This window comes from Microchirus variegatus, assembly GCF_963457635.1.
Source record: "Microchirus variegatus genome assembly, chromosome: 10".
NCBI classification, from domain to species: domain Eukaryota; kingdom Metazoa; phylum Chordata; class Actinopteri; order Pleuronectiformes; family Soleidae; genus Microchirus; species Microchirus variegatus.
Window position 1 is genome coordinate 23017139 of NC_139811.1, and position 22477 is coordinate 23039615.

The 22477-nt window shown below is 41.9% G+C and overlaps 1 protein-coding gene across 1 annotated transcript; it reads left to right on the forward strand.

Annotated features, from left to right (window-relative positions):
* Window positions 1-2618: 2618 nt before the first annotated feature.
* On the forward strand, window positions 2619-21980 carry cntnap1 (contactin associated protein 1; the record flags this gene model as incomplete). Its single annotated transcript, XM_083896051.1, has 24 exons — window positions 2619-2679; window positions 7434-7539; window positions 7984-8173; window positions 8431-8584; window positions 9040-9243; window positions 9574-9758; window positions 9928-10077; window positions 10169-10430; window positions 11977-12126; window positions 12218-12392; window positions 12470-12576; window positions 12702-12824; window positions 13029-13232; window positions 13500-13656; window positions 13752-13879; window positions 13981-14154; window positions 14254-14472; window positions 14576-14815; window positions 14894-15133; window positions 15235-15362; window positions 16425-16518; window positions 16614-16844; window positions 16949-16993; window positions 21781-21980. The coding sequence occupies 24 exons, from the start codon at window positions 2619-2621 to the stop codon at window positions 21978-21980; spliced, it is 3927 nt and encodes a 1308-aa protein (XP_083752177.1).
* Window positions 21981-22477: the final 497 nt, after the last annotated feature.

Below are 22477 nucleotides of genomic sequence, written 5' to 3' on the forward strand. Positions count from 1 at the left end.
TCAGCACATGCCCTATGCAGTATGCAGTGCTACCCCTATGGAAAATACTCACAATGCTAATGGGGGCATAGCAAAGTACAGTCTGATGCAAAAAAAGATCCTTGTGAGAAACTAGGCCACCACGAGTCTCCACCTGTTGTTTGCTTGTGCATGTGTGTTGTTCTTTTTTCCTTTTCACGACCTTCACATGTGTTCAAGTTGCAATAAAGCGTGTGTAAAAGAATACACATATGCATATTTTACAGCATTCTTTATTTATTAAGAACGCTTTATTGTTAAGTGTTCACTTGCAAGACTCGTTTTATGAACACATTTGTCATTCGCTCACTGTTCGTGTCAAGGTTTAATGCATTTTGGCAGCACACGTTATAAAATCAACATAATAAAGATGATTGTGGGAGAGAGATGGACAGCAGCCAGTCAACCAAACCACTGAGCTGCTTTCATGTGCCATCAGAATCACGTCTGAGCTTCACCTGACACCTGGTGGTCAGTCGCAGTATGACTTCACTGAAACTGAGGCTTTTCCTTAAAAAGTACACATTAAATTAAATTAAACTTGGGGCTAACATTGTGTAAAAACAACATAATTAATGCTATTATTATAGTTTCAAACCAAATATATGTTCGATTATATAATGAATCCAACTAGACACATTTTTTTAATCATTGAAATGTCATGAAGAGCATAACAAAAATATTTAAATGCTGGGATGTTAGAACTTTGTCATACTCCTTAAGGTAAAAGTTTCTATTTAATACAAATTCAGCCACGGATTAATCATTTATCACTCGAGTCTTTGTTGTTTTGTTCAGATTAGTATTTTAACCTCATCTCGATTGTATTAGGTATTAGGCCTGTATGGTTTCTATGGTTACCATGAATTGAAACGTAAAGGGACATTAAAGAGACAGATGGCAATCCTGCCTAATCATAATCCTCCCATTTATAATCTGTAGATGCAGATGTGTGGCAGGGAAGGAGTTTGTGTGTGTGTGTGTGTGTGTGTGTGTGTGTGTGTGTGTGTGTGTGTGTGTCCTTGTGTCGTAGCATTTTTCTTTTCCAAAACACAAATAATGGCAGGAGTATGAGATTATGAGTACCTCTTTATTTTGTTTTTAAACTCATCTTGAAACAGTGGTGATGTGATATAGATTAGTACCTCGAATCAAAGTAAAGCTTGGAAGACAGAAAAGTATAGATTTACACTCTTGCTATTTAGATAAATCATATTTCGTTCTACTATCTTATGTCAGTTAGAAGTATTTTGCATGCTGATTTCATCATGTCACCGTCTTCTGTTTCCATCGTCTTCTTTTACTTCACACTGTAATACTGACATGTCAGGAGGGAAACCAGTGAAATGAGAGCTTTTAAACCGACTATCTGATTTGATTGAAAACATGGCAAATCCCACGCTGGCTCAGGCATTCATCTTTGCTAAGGCACTGATGTCCCATAAACCCACTTCTTAATCCCAAAGCCTTATTTTATTTTGTGGTCAGTGTGCCACTCATTACAACAAATCCTCCACTGCCTTGCTTTCATCCTGCCTCCACACTCCCCCTCTGTGTAATACTCATGTTGTGGGGACATAAATCTGTTGACACAGTCACATCATGTGGACTTGTCTCCCTTCCCATTGTTGCATTTTTAAGAAGAGCACATGTTGTATGGTTAGGATGAGGCTGGGGTCACTCTAAGGTCAATGTAATGTCCTCTGAAGTCATGGTGTCTATGTGTGTGTGTGTGTGTGTGTGTGTGTGTGTGTGTGTGTGTGTGTATGCTGAGCGTGCTTCATCATCATGTAAACCTGTTCTCCTCTGGGCATAAATGTGAGTGCACTGGCATGAAGTGAGTACCTGGACAAGGTCAAACAGGGAAGCAGTCCGAACTGCACCGCCTGCTGGTCTGTTGTCACTGCTGTGACCTGCAGTTCTGCAGCTGGTGCAAGATTTTGAAGGACTTTCATCCTATTTCTGGGACAAGTTCAGGTCTGCGTTCTTGGAGGAAAAGAAGACGAACTGATTAACAACCCCATCTTAATGCAGCTGCACATTTGGCCAGTTGGCAAAGTGAACCAAAGGAGGATATAGGACATTCCAGAGGGGAGGATAAGAAGAGGAATATCCTTTTTTTTTTGGACCCAGACAACTTTTTTTTTTTATTATTTAACTTGTAGTTGTCTTTATAAAAAAAAAAAAAAATACGATCGACTGTGGACGTGAAAGTTTTTTTCCCTCCTCTGCGTCTAAAAAAATCCCAGACTCCTGCAGATTGAAGCAACGCAACAACATTTTTTTGCTCTCAGCTCATCGACAAGAACCTAAGCTACAACACGCTGAGTGATAAGCCACAGCCTCGCATGACAGACATGTAATAAAGCTGTACATGAAAGAATAATCACAATTATATTGAGAGGAATTGCGCGTTCTCGGGGCGCAGCATCAGCACCAGCAGCATCCGATGCGCGTCCCCGCCCCGGTAGAGGCTGCCCGCCATCCCGGGAAGAGGAGTTAAAGTTGGGCTTGAAGAAGGGTGTGAGGAGAGGATGCTGCAGAACCATCTACCGTCTCATTAACACAGCCTGTGCGGAGAAACGTGTCCTGAGTGAAGGATGACTTGCAAAATACTGAGCCTATGCCTCTTGTTTTTGGGTTTCCAACACTGCTCATCACGTAAGTCCTTGTCAAACAGCATTTATTCATCTGTTATATCTGCGAGACTCTGATTCAAATTCTGCCGAGGTGTTTTAGACATTCGTTATATTCAGATTGTTAGAGAAAAAGAGAAAAGTTGGTTATAAGTGGGGGAAATGTATCCCATAATCCTGAGATGTTGGGCTCTTTGAAGGGCAAGCACGTCTTAATCAGACATAATCTTTATTTGACACGGTTCTTTAAATGTCACTGTTTGCAATTTTCACTAATGCACTGTTGTGAGGGAACACGCCAAAAAAAAGTGCAGCATCAAACTGCGTCGGTCCCGCAGAAGGTGCGCACGATGCTCCACATTGCCCTGCGCTGTCTGCATTGCAGTGCTTTCTCTGTCTCAGCCCGGATACAAGTTTCTGCAGCGCACACTCTCTGCAAAGCACGAGCTGCTGCCGCCGTGTTCACTCTCTCCTTCGTGTTCCTGTGATTTGTGCATGTTGTTCATGTCGCTGAAAAGACACATATTTGCAAAGTGACCACAGAAGCGAGCATGCAGCAGAGCTCAGTGTCCTGACCGGGACCAGCCCACTGCAGTACTTTTTTTTTTGGGGAAGCCTGCTGTGTGTTCGCATCACCTGTGTCCAAGATGCGCTGCGCCATGCCCACGACACGCGTGGAATAACCTGGAAAATCATTACGCACTCCTCATCAATGAGGCAGTAATGATGCGGTGGCTTTAGTTCAGGACACGCATAGGTGGGGGCTGCAAAGATGCTGTTAATCCATCAACATTAACATTATTAATATGCATTGGTGCATATTAATAAGCTTCATATAGATGATGTCAGTGTGGGTTGACCTCAGGAGATCTTCCATGTTCATTAACCCCCCCGACAGTGAGTGCATTTCATGACGCATGGGTTTTTGACTTTGGGAGGGGACGTCATCATGTGACTTCTGGATAGTTTTGAATGGCAAATCCTGAAGGAGAATCAAAGTAACAGCCCTGATATTTGCCACTGTGGATTAAAAGCAGCAATTAAAGACATGAGTTTGAGATCCACAAACCTTAAATAAGATAGATGTTTCACAAAGTGTAAAGAGAGATGTCCGGCACAGCTGTTGTGTTATAGTTACTTGGTAAATACATCAGCACAGAGTTAAATTGTACTGATATTGGTGTGAGTAGATACTCATATATCGGTATCATAACTTTGTAAGATCTCTGCCACAAGTGATCTGTATCCTGTTGTAATAGAAGATTTAAAAGCAAAATGGAGAAGCGGTTGCTCTCAAGTAGAAGTTTGATAATGGATCCCACCATGAGTTGAAGCTCATGGTTTTTGTTTTGCAGTATATCCGACACTTTTATTGCAGGCCCTGTGGCCAATTATACACTATATATCTGATCTGTATGAATGTGCATGATGGAGCCATGCCAAACTAAAATGGAGCCTCCCATCACTGTGACCCAGTCTGGGGTGGGGCTGTGATTCCCTTGTGTGTGTGTGTGAGAGTTATGAAATAGCAGGGTGTGATGCACGGGCATACAGTAAATCTCAAGTTTTTTCGGCTTCGTGAATTCTGTCACGGTTGAGCAGCAGGGGGAGACGGTCTGAAATGATTTTCTTTTTCCCACAAGGAGAGGTGTTGTGTTGCTCTGTGCATCCGCCAAAGGAGGCTGCTGTTTTTGAGATCCAAATTTAAACCTGAATGAGATTCTGCTGTGCTGTATGGTTTAGGTTTTCATCCCCTGACATGCATCCAAACACCACCTACTGCGTCTGCCTGCCGGTGTATTAATAATTCAGTAAAATTGCTTTAATAGAGAAAGCTACATCGTCTTAGCCATATTTCCTGCTGCAGTATTTTGTATATATATATATATATTGATAGTGAACATGTGCACATATTATGCTGAGTGTCAGAGTCAGGATGAAGTGACAGCCCGAGGAGGATCTACTCTGCGTCACCTGCAGTAATACTGTGTCAGCCCAGACAGGCCAGCAGCATCAGGCTGATGATTCAGCAGAAATCATGCAAGTGCCACACACAGTTCCCCCACAGCTCTTTCAATGATACGTGTAAAGGAAAATTTCTGTGTGTGCTGCAGAGAAGGGAGGGCTTACGGTATATGCTGGATCTCAAGAAAAAAAAAAAAGGAGTCTGTGAATGCACTTTGGGCACACTTTAGCCACTGCAGCATGATAATGCCCTCTTTGGGAGAGCACGGTAGACGAATGATGATGAGAGAGTGTGTGAGGTAACAGGAAGAGTTGGTTTCACTGAGTCGGGATGGAGATAAAAAAAAAAGGGAGAGGCGTCAGAGTGAGGGAATAGGAGGCAAGAACGCTGAGTAATTGTGGGTGCAGAGTGCGTGGCATTTTTTACCATGAGGAGGAGCTGCAGAGCTGAAAAGCCTGGGTTAATCTGCTGCGTTCAAATCTAATCCTCACATTTATGGTGCAAGTCTTCTGCCTTTAATGAAGGAATGAAAACAAATCGATATGTTTTAAGCTATGAGCAGAGGGAAAACATAAAAAAAAGAGCTGCAGCACCAAGCCTGCAAATGTTATTGTTTGAATGCAGTGGACGACATGTGACGACATGTGACGACATGCTCCTCCTGTACACTGCTGGAATGACACAGCAGAGATCTGCTGTTATATGATCATCTGGCTGAAACACATTTCTGTGTAAAAATAGCGAGAAAGACAGACCGAGGTACATTGTCAAGGTCAAATTTCCTTTGCTCAGCACGTTTCTTCCACCTGAGTGTTCTTGCGTCAAAGCTAACAGATCTCATGGTCGTATGAATCATGGTACATTTGTGGTGTATAATGGCTGGCATACAGTGTGTTTCACAGGGCATTTAAGGTAGAGTGAGGGGTGAGAATGGATAGAGGGAAGATTTCTACTTGCTTCGTCATATTTCTTCACAACAGGGCCCAGTCCTCTTTTCTATTATTTATAATTCTGCTCCATCAGGACCTGGGAAGGGGGCCCACAGTTGGTGCAGTGGTTAGCGCTCTCGCCCGTGTGGCTCTGCGATGGCCTATCGCCCCATGTCAGCTGTGATAGGCACACAACCCAATGGATGGAGGACCTGGAAACGACAGGTCATACAAACCTCAATGAGCCCTAACACTGTCATTTACTGTGAGGAGGAGGTGAAGAAGATGATTCCGACTGAGGCGACAGTCAGATCAGATGAGAAGAGGCGATGTAGAGGAAAGGTATCCGGTACTGGGACATGATCCAACAAAGTAGGGACAAATGTTGGCAGACATGGCTGTTTCCAGCCGAGTTTGGCTGCATGGGGAAAAATGCTATGCTTTGAAATATAGAGGAAAAAGCCTTTTGTTGGTTTTGGAACAGATGAGAAGAGTTGTGCTATAGATGCCGTCATCACTGCCGAATCACGAACAAGGGCACCTGACATCTCAAAGCCAAATGTAAAGCTTATCCACATGTGTCAAATAGTGGCTTTAAACCAATTTCTGCAACTGTCTTTTGCATTTTATCTTGTATGATCTCCATGACCATAAGAACAGATCGAAACAACAGAACACCTGTTTAGGTCATACTTAAAGCCGCTTTATTCAATGATTTTTAACACATTTTCCTTCAAATAAAGCCCAATTTATCTGTATTTTTAGCCTGTTTACGTTTGAAACTCTGGGTTTATTAAACGCATACTAAAAGAAGACGTTTAGTTTATCGTGCAGCTCAACGTAAGGGCATCGCACATTTTCCCTCTGCATGGACACAAGCGAGATTAGGCCAGAAAATATCGTTCGATTTAATGGCCCCAGAAGCTGAAGAACGACACCCAGCAGATGGGCGATGGTCTTATCAGTTTAATAACCCCCATTCAGAATAATAACTCACAGTGACACTACAGCCACGGTTTGACTTACCTGTCCACCAGAAATGCATTTAGACTTAGCAGAAACACAGAAATACACAAACAAGCAAGCAATAAAGGGCAGATACATGCACACAAACATGTATGATTCTGTGTCTGCTTCACTGACCAACATACTGTAAGACCACTCCTTAGAGACACAGCAGCTGTTCATCTTTTAGTTAAAGGTGCATTACGTAATAAATCTAAAGCAACTGGCCATAAAATCCTCCTAATATGTCACAGAGACTCAGGAATAATGTTCATATAACAAACTGAACTCACCAACAACAACAGTACAGCCAAAATATTTGCATTAAAAAAAATATTTTGCAGACTGCAAATCATGTTTTGGCATGTGGCGCCACCTACCACCGTCTACCAATCATTGCAGTCAGTAGCATCTCAGCTGCCGAGCAACCACGGGTTGCCAGTTACGTCAGAAAACGAAACCTAAAAGACCTCAGTATTTTGAATTTGAATGTAGTAACCGTTTGGCCACATTCTTACATATGGCACCTTTAAGTGCTGTTCCCACCCAATCTGTGAAGAAATGAGTAGAACTCAACATTTGTAAATTGTGGTCCACCTGCTTGTAAAGAGGCTATGCTGCATCACAATGTGGAAAATGAACATCTCTTATGTTTTAACTGGTAAAAAAAAAGGTGTTTGTGCTGTGATTTGAATTCAATTGGATTCTTTTGAGTGAAACTGTATTTGTTTTTAATTTTTGTCTCATGGATGGTGAAACCTCTAATTAAACTCAGGTTACACTGCCAAGAACTGCCTTGTTTGCAGAATCTGTCGTGAATGCTGCATTAATTAATAACGCCTGATATTTCTTTCTTTTTTTTTCTTCTTTTGACTGCAGAAGAATGTGTGGATCCCCTGGTGTCGGGGCTTTATGCCTCCTCTTTCCTCGCTTCCTCCAGATACAACTTTCTGTACTCGGCCAATTTTGCCAAATTGTACGGTAAGTACTTACTATGTTATACTAGTTCATGCATAATTTTTTTATGCTCTTCTTCTTTTTTGACACCTCACTTTTTGGGATATGCGAAGCTGTTGTAATAAAAAGCACCCAAAGCAACACACTAGGGCTAAAAGTGGCAGTTGAGGTGCATTGTAGGTAATGTGGGTATCAGTTTTTGACAAGAAACAATAATTGATCTTTGATTCTACTACACAAACTGCAGACCACTACAGTGGTGTTGTGTGGTCAACAGCTTCAAGTATACTGTCAATATGCAGACTTACCATTGGATGTAACTAGTTCTCACATACTGGACCGTTAAATTTGATTTGATCTCAAAATGGCTACCATACATACAGTTAATAATCATGTTCAGTTGTGATCTCATTGCCATCAAAGTTTATCTTTTGTCCTGAAATCAAATCCCCTCTTTCTCCACTTTAGGCAGCAGCGGCTGGTCGCCAACCCCTACGGACAAGCAGCCATGGCTGCAGATTGACCTGCGCAGGAAGTACCGCCTGCTGGCCATTGCCACCCAGGGGACCTTTAACTCCTATGACTGGGTCACAAAGTACGCACTGCTCTACGGAGACAGACCGGATTCTTGGACACCGTACATCATGAAAGGAGGAAACTCTGTAGGTTGAGAGGTCGGGGTAAGGTTGGGGGGATGAGTCGAGGATTCACGAGTCAAACACAATCTTTACAGTGGATTCTAACATTCGCTGGGTGTCCCGTTTCATTGATTGTCACTTAAAACAGTGCAGCTTGTTATCTTCAACACGGACGGCGCTAATCTCATCATCAGTTCATTTTGAGTGTATTAATTAAGTGTTAACATCATTACAGCGTCTCAGTAGTTCTCTTTCTCTCTCTTTGTCCAATCCATTCACAGACGATGCCTGGAAACTGGAATTATTATCAGGTGAAGAGGAACGTCTTCCATTACGAATTTACTGCTAAACACATCCGTCTGCTCCCTCTGGCATGGAACACAGAGAATGGAGGGAAGATTGGTGTGCGGCTGGAGCTGTTTGGCTGCCCATATGGTAAAAAAAAATGGCTGAAAAATGGCGTTGTACTGGCTCTGATTTAGATCTGAGAAGATTCTACAATTGCACTGCTTAATTTTAATTGGACAATTAAATGTCACAACATCTGCGTGCCAATTATACTTCAATGGACTGAGATCAGTATCGCCTGATTCATTGCTCTCACTAAAGCTAAATGGTAACACATGTGAGATACTCCACATGCATGTGAGATGCTACATTAGGCATTTTAGGATGCATTTCTTAAACCTTATTACAATCAAATTACTATACTTTTGTAAAAAAAAACAAAAAACAAAAGTATAATATGAGACCCAAAAGCAGATTCAGACAGATAAAGATGAAACCGTCTCTTGAGTGGAATGAATTCCAAAAATAGGAAATAATTAATGATGACTGAAAAATACAAAGACATGAGCTGGGCAGGTAACAGATTTTGCTCCCTGTTTCAGATTCTCACGTGCTACAGTACAATGGGGACGATTCGGTGTCCTACTTGTACCCAGAAAAGAGGTCCCGCACTTTGCACGACCAAATCTCCATCAACTTCAAGACTCTGGAGCAGGACGGGCTGTTGTTGCACAGCGAGGGGATACAGGGAGACATTCTCACCCTGGAGCTGAAGAGAGGCCGTCTCTTCCTGCATATCAGTCTTGGTGAGTGGGGATGAGTAGCTCTCCGATAAATTGAAAACATTTTGTAGATTTGGGCTAAGCTTCTCTTACACAGGTAGTGGAGGGCTGGAAGGAAATGAAAGAGAGAAACCATCTATAAAGACCCTGTCCGCACCTCATTTCCTAAACCACACAGAGACATGATAGAATTTATGGAGAGGATTTTGTTGTATAGTTGTGGATAAAGAATATTGACCTTTTTGACAGTCACATTCATCTCAGAAATAAGCAGGCTTCTCACAATCCTGAAATCATTATTACTGTTTGTTTGACTTCAACAATTCATCTTTTTCTCTCATTTAATTTTTTTAGGAAGCAGTGTTTTGCACAAAGTGAATGGTCGGACTACTCTCATAGCCGGCAGCCTCCTTGATAATCTACACTGGCACTATGTCACCATCAAGCGCTATGGGAGACAGGTGAACTTCACGGTGGACAGTCAGAAAGTAACAGCCATCTGTAACGGAGAGTTTACACACCTGGATTTGAACACAAAGGTAAGTCAGCATTAGGGTTAAAATATCCAGTGTGTAACATTACATTTTTACTGTATTTCCCTGACGGACTTGGGTAAGAGAAGAGTGAGCGGAGGCATTCTGTCTTTTAATTTCATTATCCTTTATTATTGAATAAGGAATTTGGATTGTAACTGCTCTTACTTCTTAGCTGTATGTAGGAGGAGTAATAGAGGAAAACCTCCCGCACCTCCCTACCACACCAAATTTCCGCGGTTGCCTGGAGAACGTCTTCTTCAACGACGTCAACATCATCGACAAGGCCAAGAGAGAAGACACTGACGTCCACATACCAGGAAAGGTTAGGATACAAACCCTGTCATGACATAATCACAATCGCTGGAAATGTTTCCCCAAACAAATCAAGCATTTAATGTTTTGTTTACATGCAGAAAAAGATGCATTTTGCCTGCCGTGACATTCTCCTCCGCCCAATGACCTTCGCTGGGCCCAACAACTTCTTGCAAGTGCCGGGCTTCTTCAGAAGGTCTCGCTTGGCTGTCAAGTTCAAATTCCGTTCTTGGGACTACACGGGTCTGCTCATGTTCACGCGCTTCGCCGATGACCTCGGTGCCCTTGAGCTGGGTCTGAGTGAGGGACAGATCAACGTGACGATATTCCAGCCGGGAAAGAAGAAAATCCAGTTTGCTGCAGGTAGTCATATACACACGTTGTGGGCCTTGTAACATGCAGTGTTCCAATTACTCTACTAAACTACTAAACATGCAAAAAAGGACTCAAGAGTCAGGGTCAAAACAGAAGTTGGTTAAATACCACCAGAGTTGAGTACATGGAAAAGCAGTTCAAAATAATGAAATCAAGTCATACACTAGAAACCTGTTAAGAGGAAAAACAGTTGGAACCCTCCTTGAAAACAGATCAGACACTCACTGATGAACTGACCGACAAAAACACACCACTTAAATATACATGGGTTAACGAGACACAGGTGTGGCTCGTTAGGGCGGGGCAGACAATCACACACAGATGGAGAAGACAGGAAATCACAGGAGGGCAGGAAGGGAAGTGACCTGCAATGAGACACAAAACAGAACACAAAATACACAAAAACAGAAACTCAAACATGAGCTGTAACAGCAACAATTGTCCCTCACTACAAGTCTCACTATTTAAAGCGGACCTAGACCGGAAGTTCCATTTAACGCTGTTTTTTAGTGTGTATCTGCATCATTACCTTGTTTACGAAGCCCTGAAGGTTCTAAACAAACAGTTCAGCCACTGCTGAGAACGCTGTGTTTTATTGTAATCTCGGGCTCAGCGAGATTTCTGAAAAAACCCGATCCGGTTACGTAAAAACACCGGTTCTCCGGAACAGCAGATCGTCCTGCTCCGGGCACTAGTCCGGGTACATCCGGTTGCGTACATTGAACCACAGAAGAAGAATTACGTCCGTTGTGGAGGTGTTTCACGAGCGACAGTGTCTTCTGACTCTGGGTCTGACTCCGGGTCAAAGTCATAAAAGGGACTGCGGCGGGGAGTCGTGACGAAGCTGTTTTTAAACATTGTTAAAACAGTGTTTTGATGATGAGGAGCAGTGCATCCACCGTTCCAGAGGGGGGAGCTGCTCTTCTAAGAGCGGGTGTGCTGATTATGTCACTTCCGGGTATTGGCCAATCACAAGACAGTTGGGAAGGCTCTACGCTGGCTGGCCAATCACAACACAGTCTGTCTTCTGAGAGTTCAGTCTGAAATATCGTGGCTGAGGAACAGCATTAGAAAAGAGAGATTTCTATCGGCTCGTTTACAGCAAATAGGAGGTTTTTTCACCATAAAAACAAGTTAATGTATGTTAGTAGACCTCCATAACTAACATATATGTGGAACAGGACTCTATGTGAGCTTTAATGAATTCCTACGTATGAGACTTGTAAGACTAGAGATACTCAGTCTTGCTTCTACCTCTATTTCTACAAACCAAAGCTCAATAGACTGCTTAGAAGAGTGGAACAAGTTGAGAAATACTGTTTGCACGCTATATCACATAATGTGAAGGACGCTTTACTTCCCCGACACATTTAGGAAAGGAAGGGGTGAACGAAAGGAGTCCTGTATTTGTTGCAATCTGAGTCTCACCATTAGATGTCACTATTTCTTACTCACTGGACCTGGATATTCAGCCAATGATTTAGCCACATTGGTTACATTTGTTTGACATAAAAGTAATTTCTCCATTCTCTAGGATACCGGCTGAATAACGGGTACTGGCATACAGTGGATCTGGCTGCCAGAGACAACCTACTGACCCTCACAATTGACGAAGAGGAGGGCTCTCCACTGAAGATCACCAACCCCTTCACAGTTAGGACAGGGGACCGCTACTTTTTTGGAGGTACAGTGATGACATTTGCACATTTGCTGACCCAAATAATAATATTAATTAATTCTGTTAACTTCATACACATTTCCTTACCTTCAATCAGGTTGTCCAAAAACCAATAACACAATAAGGAAGTGTGAGACCAAGCTGAACCGCTTTCACGGTTGCATACAGCACATCTTCATAGACGACGAACAGCTTGACATTGATATAATTCTGGAACGAAAGTGGGGGCGCTATGCTGAGCTGCTGTTTGGAACCTGTGGCATCACAGACAGGTAGGAAACATCACCTGTGATAGTCATGTAATCATAGAATTCAAAGACTCACTTTCGGCATCTGTTTTTCTTCGCAGGTGCACTCCAAATCCATGTGAACATGAAGGCCGATGCATTCAATCGTGGGATGATTTTATCTGCCTCTGCGAGAACACGGGCTATAAAGGAGAAGTGTGTCACATGTGTACGTGCTGGCTGATGATCTGATTGAATGACATGTTTCTTTCACAGTTAATTACCCCTGATTCATGCATGGTTTTTTTCTTGACAACAATAATAAACGAGGTATCTCTCTCCCTCGTCAAACAGCTGTTTACAAAGAGTCGTGCGAAGCCTACAGACTCAGTGGCAAGTATTGGTCTGGAAACTACACCATCGATCCTGATCTCAGTGGACCCCTGAAGCCATTTGAGGTGTACTGCAAAATGAAGTGTAAGCAAGCACAGGCACTAATAAAATACAGCTGCAGGGTTTGCGCGATCCTCTGAAGGATTGTTAATTAAACTTGGGACAGCAAGATGTCAGGCTATCACGCTCCTGTAATGAGAAATGTAGAGTGAAGTTTCATGGGAAATCAAAAGGATTAGATCAGAAATTGCTTTTTATTCTTTTTATTTCTCTTTTCGTTCTTGACAGCTTACAAAGCTTGGACGGTGATTATGCACGACCGAGTAGATGGCACCAAGGTGTCAGGGAGTTCAATAGACCGGCCGTATATCGGTGACGTCAAATACTGGAATGCCTCCTGGGATGAAGTCACTGCTCTGGCCAACACCTCCATGTACTGCGAACAGTGGATTGACTACTCCTGCTACAAGTCCCGTCTCCTCAACACCCCGAGTGAGTTTGTAATAAGAACATTATAACACATTTTTACACTTAGAGATGAAGATTTACCTGCTGCCTCCAAAATGTGAGTTGGCATGAGTCTCAGTTGTCTGTGGATTGGTCAACATTTACAATCAATCAAGACAATGAATAATTATCAGTATAACTTATCAATTGCAGTTTATTTTCCAGAAATTAACCCTAAGTTAAACAGGGTATCCTATTTTCCTGTGAATGGGAAACGTATGCACTAAAACACCATTTCTTCTCTTAAAATAGATGGAAGACCTTTTGGTTACTGGATCGGTCGCAACAACGAGACTCACTACTACTGGGGTGGCACATTCAGAGAGGTCCATAAGTGTGGATGCTCCGTAAACCAAACCTGTGTCGACCCCAAGTTCCAGTGCAACTGTGATGCTGACTATAGACAATGGTGAGAGAAAAGGAGAGAGAGAGAGATACATGACGGAGGTTTAGCTTGAATCTGCGACATTGATGTTTTAAGCGCATCCCTCTGTGGCTTTTCAGGTACTCAGATAAAGGTTACCTGGACTTTCGAGACCATCTGCCTGTGAGGAGAGTGGTGGTCGGGGACACCAACAGAACCGGCTCTGAAGCACAGTTTACTGTTGGGCCCCTCCGCTGCCATGGAGACAGTGAGTTTTATTGCAATTGGTTCTGTTCGCACACAATTATTTGTATTAATGAAGGGCGAGAAGTTGTTTTACTTCATGTATATTACGAAATTATTCCACAGGAAACATCTGGAACACAGTAGCCTTCACCAAACCCGCCTACATCGCCTTCCCCACCTTCAGGCCAGGATCCAGCGCTGACATCTCCTTCCACTTCAAAACCTACCGTGGTAACTGCGTCTTCTTGGAGAATTCGGACGAACATCTACGAAACTTTATACGGATAGAGCTCAACAGTGAGTTGGAATGAGACTGTTCTCCTCATACTGTTAAAAGATTTATTAAAAGATCGTTATTTTTATTTTATTTTAACCAGAACCTCCTTCCTTCTCCAGGTACCCATGAACTTGTATTTATATTTATGGTCGGTGATGGCATCCTTAATGTGACCCTACACTCTCCTGTGGGGCTCAATGACAATGAGTGGCACTTTGTTCAGGTTGAGATTAACGTGAAGTTGGCCAGGATTAAGGTCGATTATCAGCCCTGGGCTGTGAAACGTTTCCCTGGTCAGACCTTTATCACCATGAACTTTACTCATCCTCTCCTAGTAGGTAGGTTGACCTCCTAAGTGAATTTGGTAGCATAACACTGGCAATATTTATTAAGTCCTTATAACTTTGACTTAAGCACTAATGAAAGTATTCTTTGTATTAGGTTCAGCGAATCGCACGCTGAGACCGTTCTTGGGGTGTATGAGAGGGTTACGGATGAATGGTGTAACTCTGGATCTAGAGGGTAGAGTAAATGAAGAACAGGGTATAAGGAGGAATTGTACAGGAGAGTGCCTCAACGCTACCATACCTTGTCGAAACAGTGGACAGTGTATTGAGGGTTACGCTTCCTACACGTGTGACTGTAACAACACAGCCTTTGATGGTTTCTACTGCCATAAAGGTGAGTTCCTGACACGATCCATCCATACTTTGAAACAAACTCAGGTTATCTTAACCCACAATGATCTTTTTTTCTCAGACATCGGAGCCTACTTTGAAATCGGTTCCTGGTTAAGGTACAACATACGAAAGAAGCCCACATCAGACGAAGCGGTGTGGGCCAACTGGATTGACCCACACTACGACAATTTCAGCCTCGGTTACAACGACACAGCAGATGACATAGAGTTCAGTTTCAGCACTGTCCACGTGCCGGCTGTGTTGCTCTACATCAGCTCCTTCGTTCAGGACTACATCGCCGTCATCCTGAAGAAGGATGGTAGGAGAAGCTCAGAGAGCGCTACATTTGTAGGGCTGTGGACGTTTCAAAAACTACCTCCAACGATCGATGCAATGCTTTGTTGTGTGTCTTCTTTACAGGAACCGTTGACCTGAGGTATAAGCTGGGACTTAGGACACAGACGTACCAGTTGACTTACCGAAACCTGGCAGATGGATACCCCCACTATATCAACATAACCAGACACAACAGAACCATCAAAACACAGGTTTAAGCTCTCACTGCTGCTACTGTGCAAAACATCCAAGACTAGAGGTGTTACATTGTCAGGTTGTCCATCCCTTTTTTGTTAACATGATCTCTGAAGAATGCCATGAGGTAATTGCATACAAATGTGGATGCAGGTTTACTCAATAGATTAGAATTTGCTAATTATAGGTCATTTAAGGAAATTATTAAATATGACGTCCTAGAAGAGGAGGCCATTATGCAACATATCAGATGCAAAGTTCTGTGAAACACCAATGAAGAAGAACAAGACATTTTCATTGCATTTACTTGAATTTAAGGTTGACCTGATTAGGAATTGTTGGTCAAAGCTCAAGGACCCTGTGACCTCAAATAACCCACAAATGAAGATTGTCTCAATAGAGTCCTTTCAAATTTGGCACAAATGTTCAGCAAGACTCACAGATTAAAGCTCACATAGAGTGGTCCTGTTGCACATTATGTAAGTTATGGAGGTCTACTTACATACATTAACTTGTTTTTATGGTCAAAAACCTCCTAGTTGCTGTAAACGAGCCGATAGAAATTCTTTTTTCTGACGGTGTTTCCGTGCCGCGAGATTTGAGACTCAACTCAACAATGTTTAAAAATAGCTTCTTCACGACTCCCCGCCGCAGTCCCTTTTATGACTTAGACCCGGAGTCAGACCCAGAGTCAGAAGACACTGTCGCTCGTGAAACACCTCCACAACAGACGTTATTCTTCTTCTGTGGTTCAACGTACGCAACCGGATGTGCCCGGACGAGTCCCCGTAGCAGGAGGATCTGCTGTTCAGGAGAACCGGTGTTTACGTAACCGGACCAAATTTTTCAGAGATCTCGCTGAGCCCGAGATTACAATAAAGCACAGTGCGTTCTTATCAGTGGCTGAACTGTTTGTTTAGAACCTTCAGGGCTTCATAAACAAGGTAATGACGCAGATACACACTAAAAAACAGCGTTAATTGGAACTTCCGGTCTAGGTCCGCTTTAAGTATTTAGTACTATTTTCATCAATTATGTGTGGTAAAGATGAAGTGTATAAAGGATTATTCTGCCTACAGGTGGATTATATGGAACCCATAGTGGATAAAATAACCTTAGTGGAGGATGCCAGGTTTGACTCTCCAAAGACCATGTTCCTTGGCAGAGTTATGGGTATGTAAATCTCTACAATTGCCATGTTGTGTGTTCATCTCAGTGCCAGTGTTATTCAGAGAGCTTATGCTTAATGTTTGCGCCTGTCCCTTCAGAGGTTGGTGACATTGACTACGAGATTCAGAGGCTTAACGCTCCAGGCTTCATTGGCTGCATATCCGGGGTGAGGTACAACGTCTATGCCCCTTTAAAGGCCTTCTTCCGTCCAAATGAAACAGATCCTCCGGTAACGACACAAGGCTACGTCTCTGAGTCCAACTGTGGCGCCTTCCCTCCTGTCTTGGGTTATGTACCATGGGAGGTAGATCCTTGGTTTACGGGCATAGGTGAGTTTTCTTGAATTCATGGCCCATTATTTGAAAAAATAAAAAGATAAAAAATTAAAAAGATTTTCCATTTATCCACTTTACTTTGTATCTCTATCTTTCAGAATATATTTATATACATGATGATCTTGGCCTGTTTTGGATAACAGGTAAGATTATATTTTAACATGTCTTCTTTCTTCATGAATTTGCTGCATGAAAAGTAAAAGCTGTTTTATTTTTTGACAATTCTCACTGCCATCACGGCTGTTTTACTCACTTTCTCCCTTTCCCAGGCAAAACAAATCAGAAACTCTCTGCCATTTTTTCACCCCGTAAAATCCCATAATCCTAAATTTGAGCAGGATTGTCTCGTTCCACTGTGAGCTTTTAGGTGTTTACTGAAGCATTTCACTGCAGACTCAAATGGGACAAAACAGAAAAGAAGAAAACTAAAAGAAATTAAAACAAGGGGCATTTCTAATTCACTGTTTTCATACCTAAGATTATATTTGATTTCTTAATCTAGTATTCTATAGTAATACTAGTGTAGTAGTGTAAGGGTTAGGGTACTTTATTTTAAACACAATATATCATATAATTCAATAACATAATATACAGTGCTGTGAACAAGTTTTGCCCCCTTCCTGATTTTTTGTATTTTGCATGTTTGTCACACTTAATTGTTTCCGGTTATCAAACAAACATAACCCAAGTAAAGACAAAATGCAGTTTTTAATTTAGGATTGTATTTATAAAAAATAATAATAAATAAAATAAATCCAAACCTACATGGCCCTATGTAAAAAAAGTAATTGTTTGCGATAACTGACAATGAGTCTTGGCCCACTCTTCTTTGCAGAACTGTTTTAATTCGGCCATATTGGAGGGCCATTTTTACCAAGTCTCTTTCTTATGGTTGAGTCATGAACACTGAGGGAAGTGAGGCCAGCAGTTCTTTAGATGTTGTTCTGGGTTCTTTTGTGACCTCTTGTATGAGTCGTCACTGTGCTTCTGGGGTAATTCTTGTAGGCCGGCCACTCCTGGGAAGATTCCCCACTGTTCGTGTTCTGTTTTCTTCATTTGTGAGTAATGGTCCTCACCGTGGTTTGCTGGAGTCCCAAAGCTTCACAAATGGCTTTGTAACCTTTTCCAGAGTGATAGATTAAGTCAATTACTTTGTTTCTCATCTGTTCCTGAATTTCTTTAGATCGTGGCATGATGTCTTCCTTTTTTGGGATATTTTGGCCTACTTCACTTTGGTGAAGACAGGTTCTATTTAAGTCAGGGTTTCCTACTTCTGGGCCTGTGGAGCCACTGTCCTGCATGTTTTTGATGTTTCCCTGTTCAAACACACCTGATTCAAATGGTCAGCTCACCAGTAAGCTCTGCTGAAGCCTGATAACGACCCATTTATTTGAATCATGTGACTTTGAGCAGGGACACACATGAAACACGCAGGACAGTAGTGGCTCCCCAGGACCAGGACTGAGAATCCCTGCAGTGATCCCTTGATTCAAAAGGTCTGGCAGTAATCAGGCCTGGGTGTGGCTCGTGAAATTGCACTCAGCTTTCCAGAAAATGTGATTAACCCCAGTTACTTCATGATTTTACAAGGAGGACAGTTACTCACATAGGCCATGTAGGTTTGGATTATTGTTTCCCTTAATAAATAAAAACTGCATTTTGTCTTTACGTGGGCTATCTTTGTCTAATATTTAAATTTGTTTGATAATCTTAACATTTAAGTGACAAACATGTAAAAAAAAAAAAAATCAAGAAATGCCAAATACTTTTTTAATTTGATATTATTTAAAAAATATTCTGTATTATTATTAAGGCTGTATATGGCACTCTAATGTCAGAAACCTCCTCGGTATGACAAGAATGTATTTTATTATTTCTGTACTATATCAGTTCTGATAAACATCAGTAATTCATACACCACATTTCCTCATGATAATATCACACCTTATTGCATGAGGGTATGCTCCTCCTGAGATGTTATAAGCACACAGTGATGCACATAGATGACGGCGAATCGTGAAAATTAGAGCAGGAGTCTCAGGATTAAAGAGCAGCACAGACTCTGTCCCTGTCTGAGACCTTTACCGGATCTGATATATTTAGTCTGCATGGGCTCAGGCTTTACTCTTCATCATTGATGCCTCAGCTTATTAGATTTTTCAGCTTCGGGGATATTATGCTAATGCTGGACATCAGTGTGTCATCAAAGATTAGTTCACCATTCAGGCATCGCAACAATGTCCCCCCCCGCTGGTTATGGACCAGTCTGAGGCAATAATCGTCTTTTGAATGCAGTTTGTGTGCAAAAAATATATATTTTTTTGCCTTCATTTGGGTTAAAACAATAACACCTGCAGCTGCAAAAACTCTGTTAGCTGCAGAAAAAGCTTTCCTGGGAAAAGAAAAATAACAGTGGATTTTATGTCTTGCCAGCAGCAGCAGCAGCAGCAGCAGCATTGACCCACTCTCTGTCTATTTATTGAGTGTATGAACCTGAGGGGCAGAGGCCTTTCGCCAGCATGTATTGGCGCATAGGCGAAACACTGCCGGTTTTGTCGGTCTATTACACACTGTAAACCCTGACTATTAGCCATTGACACACCTGCAGGAATACAACTATAACCTGTATGTTAGTGGACTGAAAGGTGGGGGGGGGGGCTTTGATAGTGGAGGTCATGTTACAGTTAGGAACAGCCATTTTGTGTGCCAATGCTCCACAATTCAAATCTAGGACACATTTTGGACATTTGGGAAACTTGACCAGATAGTTGTTTACCATGTGAAAAACACATGCAGCTCAAACATCAGGACTCCTCGGTGAATGAAAAAGTCTTACTGACCAGGCTCCACATGTTGTGTTTATCAGACAATCATTTCCATTGACAAAGCCAGCAGACCTTTTAGGTCACACCACACCAATTCCTTTCATTTCCTGAAAGCCGACTCAACATCTGAGATTATATTTACGGACTAAAACCATGGAGTAGCTGCTGATGATAATCTCTTTTAGCCTAATTTGGCAGTAAATATAGAGACTAACAGGAAACATGGACAGAGCGGTGGATGAAACGAAACTAGGTTTTTCCAGATGAGTCATAAATTCCATTTATATGACAGTTGTGTGTATATATGTGTATATTAACCATTAGACTGGGCTTCACAACACTTGTAAGTATACTTTCATGTGCAATAAAGAACAGTTTTAACTTAAAAGTAGGCAGATAGCATGAACATTGGTACTGTAGTGGTCAAGTCCCATTTTCAGCCACTACCGATTGCTAATTGGTAGATTGTTCAGACATGTAACTCGAAGAAACTGATACCGAAACTTTCTTATACCTTAACTCAAAATGCTCTGTTGCGACGTTACTTTTAATACGTTTTAAACCATACCATTCCCCAAAATTAGCAACACCTGTGATCAGTGACATGAACTTAAATTTCTTCTCGGCCTTTAACATTATGCCCCCTGGTGTTCAGGAGGAAAACCCCAGAAAATACAAATGAATATATGGTGCCTACAGGTACCATGGATGGACCGGAAAAGACACACACTAATATGACACTGAACATTGAACAGTTGAAGTGTTACTTCAACTGTTCAATGTGCAGACTTTTGGCTCAGTGCCTGATATGTACTGTATGTGTGCATACACAGTGTGTGCAGTTTAGACTCATGCTTAATATGAATCCTGACTTTAATATTGCAGAATAAAACATATATCAAGTAATTCATTATTCCTGAACCTACAGACATTAAAATTGTATGAATTAGTAGACCTTGTTATGGCCTCCCTTAAAGAATATAAGCATGTCAATAGGAGACCGAACATAAAAGGATGCCACAAAATGACCCAATTAATATTTAGATTGATTTATCAAACTCTCTCAGTCATTCCAGACAAAGTGAACAAAAAAGGGTTGGAGATCCCAGCAAAAGTAATAAAAAAGTGGCTGGTGTCTGGGCCAACCCAGCAATTGTCCGTAAGAACTGAAATGTGAAATGACAACTGAGAAAATCAAAGGCATTTCTACTTTAGCAAAATCATCTGCAGAGGGAGGACAGGAAAACAAAAAGTCCTTCAGCTGGCTGCCCATTCTCCTCCTGCTCTCTCTTTCCTCCTCCTTTTAAACGTCCCTCCCCTCGATGACACTTTCTACCAGCACAGGGATGCAATCACTGAAATGAAGCACGGAATGTGCGTATCTGGCTGAACAAAGTCTGGATGTCAAAATGACTCAAAAGCACAACTCAACAACAGTCTCAGTGTGAAGGAAAAACTAAATCTTTTACTGATCTTGAACAAAACAGGGTTCCAAAAGCACAAAGCAACAAAAGATCCAAAATTACAAAAGGCTTGTAGTAACTAATCTTTAGATGAGGGCAAGAACACTTGCTGGACAGCAGATAAGACAAACTGTAGAGTATCTTTTATCCTATTTTTAGCACAATGCAATCTGATGAAAAAGGAATTTCATTTTCATCAACTATAAACACACCTGAGCAAAAAGTACTCATAATGTTTAAAATTGGAATTGGAATTTGAGAAATGTGTAAAAACGTCACAGTTCAAAGTTCAACTTACTAATTTTTATTTTGTCATTTCTGCAGAATTATTGCTACAGTATATCACAACTAAAATGCCTTATGAAATGAATAATAACTTTGACTCAACAGCACAAGACAAAAAAAGAAACACATTTTATAAAGCCTTAATATGTGGCCTATGAACTCACCCCCCCAGGATGTCCATATAAGGAGTTGTGTAATATTCCCATGGCAAATTACCATGGGTGCACCTGCCGCACAGATCTGCATGAGCACTAAGGGTTAATGAAGTCACTCTTGTCAGTTCGGCTGCTATAGCAACAACATAAAAAAAACATACTAACCCAGCTTGACGATGACTCTGCTACTCTCCTCTTTCAGTCATTGTGATCCTGGCGCTGCTGCTGCTCTTTGCGGGCCTGTACAGCATCTATGTGTACGCGTATCAGCAGAAAGGCAGCTACCGCACCAATGAGCCCAAGAACCTGGAGTCTCCGAGCAGCGCCCGCCCTCTGACCGAAACCCTGAGAAGAGAAAAAAAGAACCTTCCACAAATCGACGAGGACTTCAGGAGTGACTAGCATCACAGGACCTGTGGGACAGTGTGGGTGGGGTTTGACCAGGGGTCGGGCAAGAGGGAAATAGATTTAGTAAATTTACAACAACCACAGATACCTGTATTAATTTTCTCTCTATTTTATTTATTTTTTTGACATTTCAGTTTGTTTTCCTTGCCCCGTGTTGAGTGGGATCTGATGCCTGGTGCTCTACTGTATATGTATTTTTGGTAAGTTCTAGTTATGTTGGGTTCAGAGTTCAAATCAAGCCCCGTGCTGCGTGGCACGTGAAATAATGAAGTGCCTCATCTGAGCAAGCTGGATCTGAAGCGACCGCAAACGCTTATTCGGACAGGGTTGTGGATCGGAAGGTTTTTGAGGTGTGTCGGAGTACAACATCGGTTTCGAAGTATTCGCGCATTTTTTCGGTCGTGTTTCTTTTCTGAGCCGTTTTTTTTGAGAGCAACTAAAGCCGCCGATACATATATCACTGCATAGATTTACCTTTTGATGACAATCTC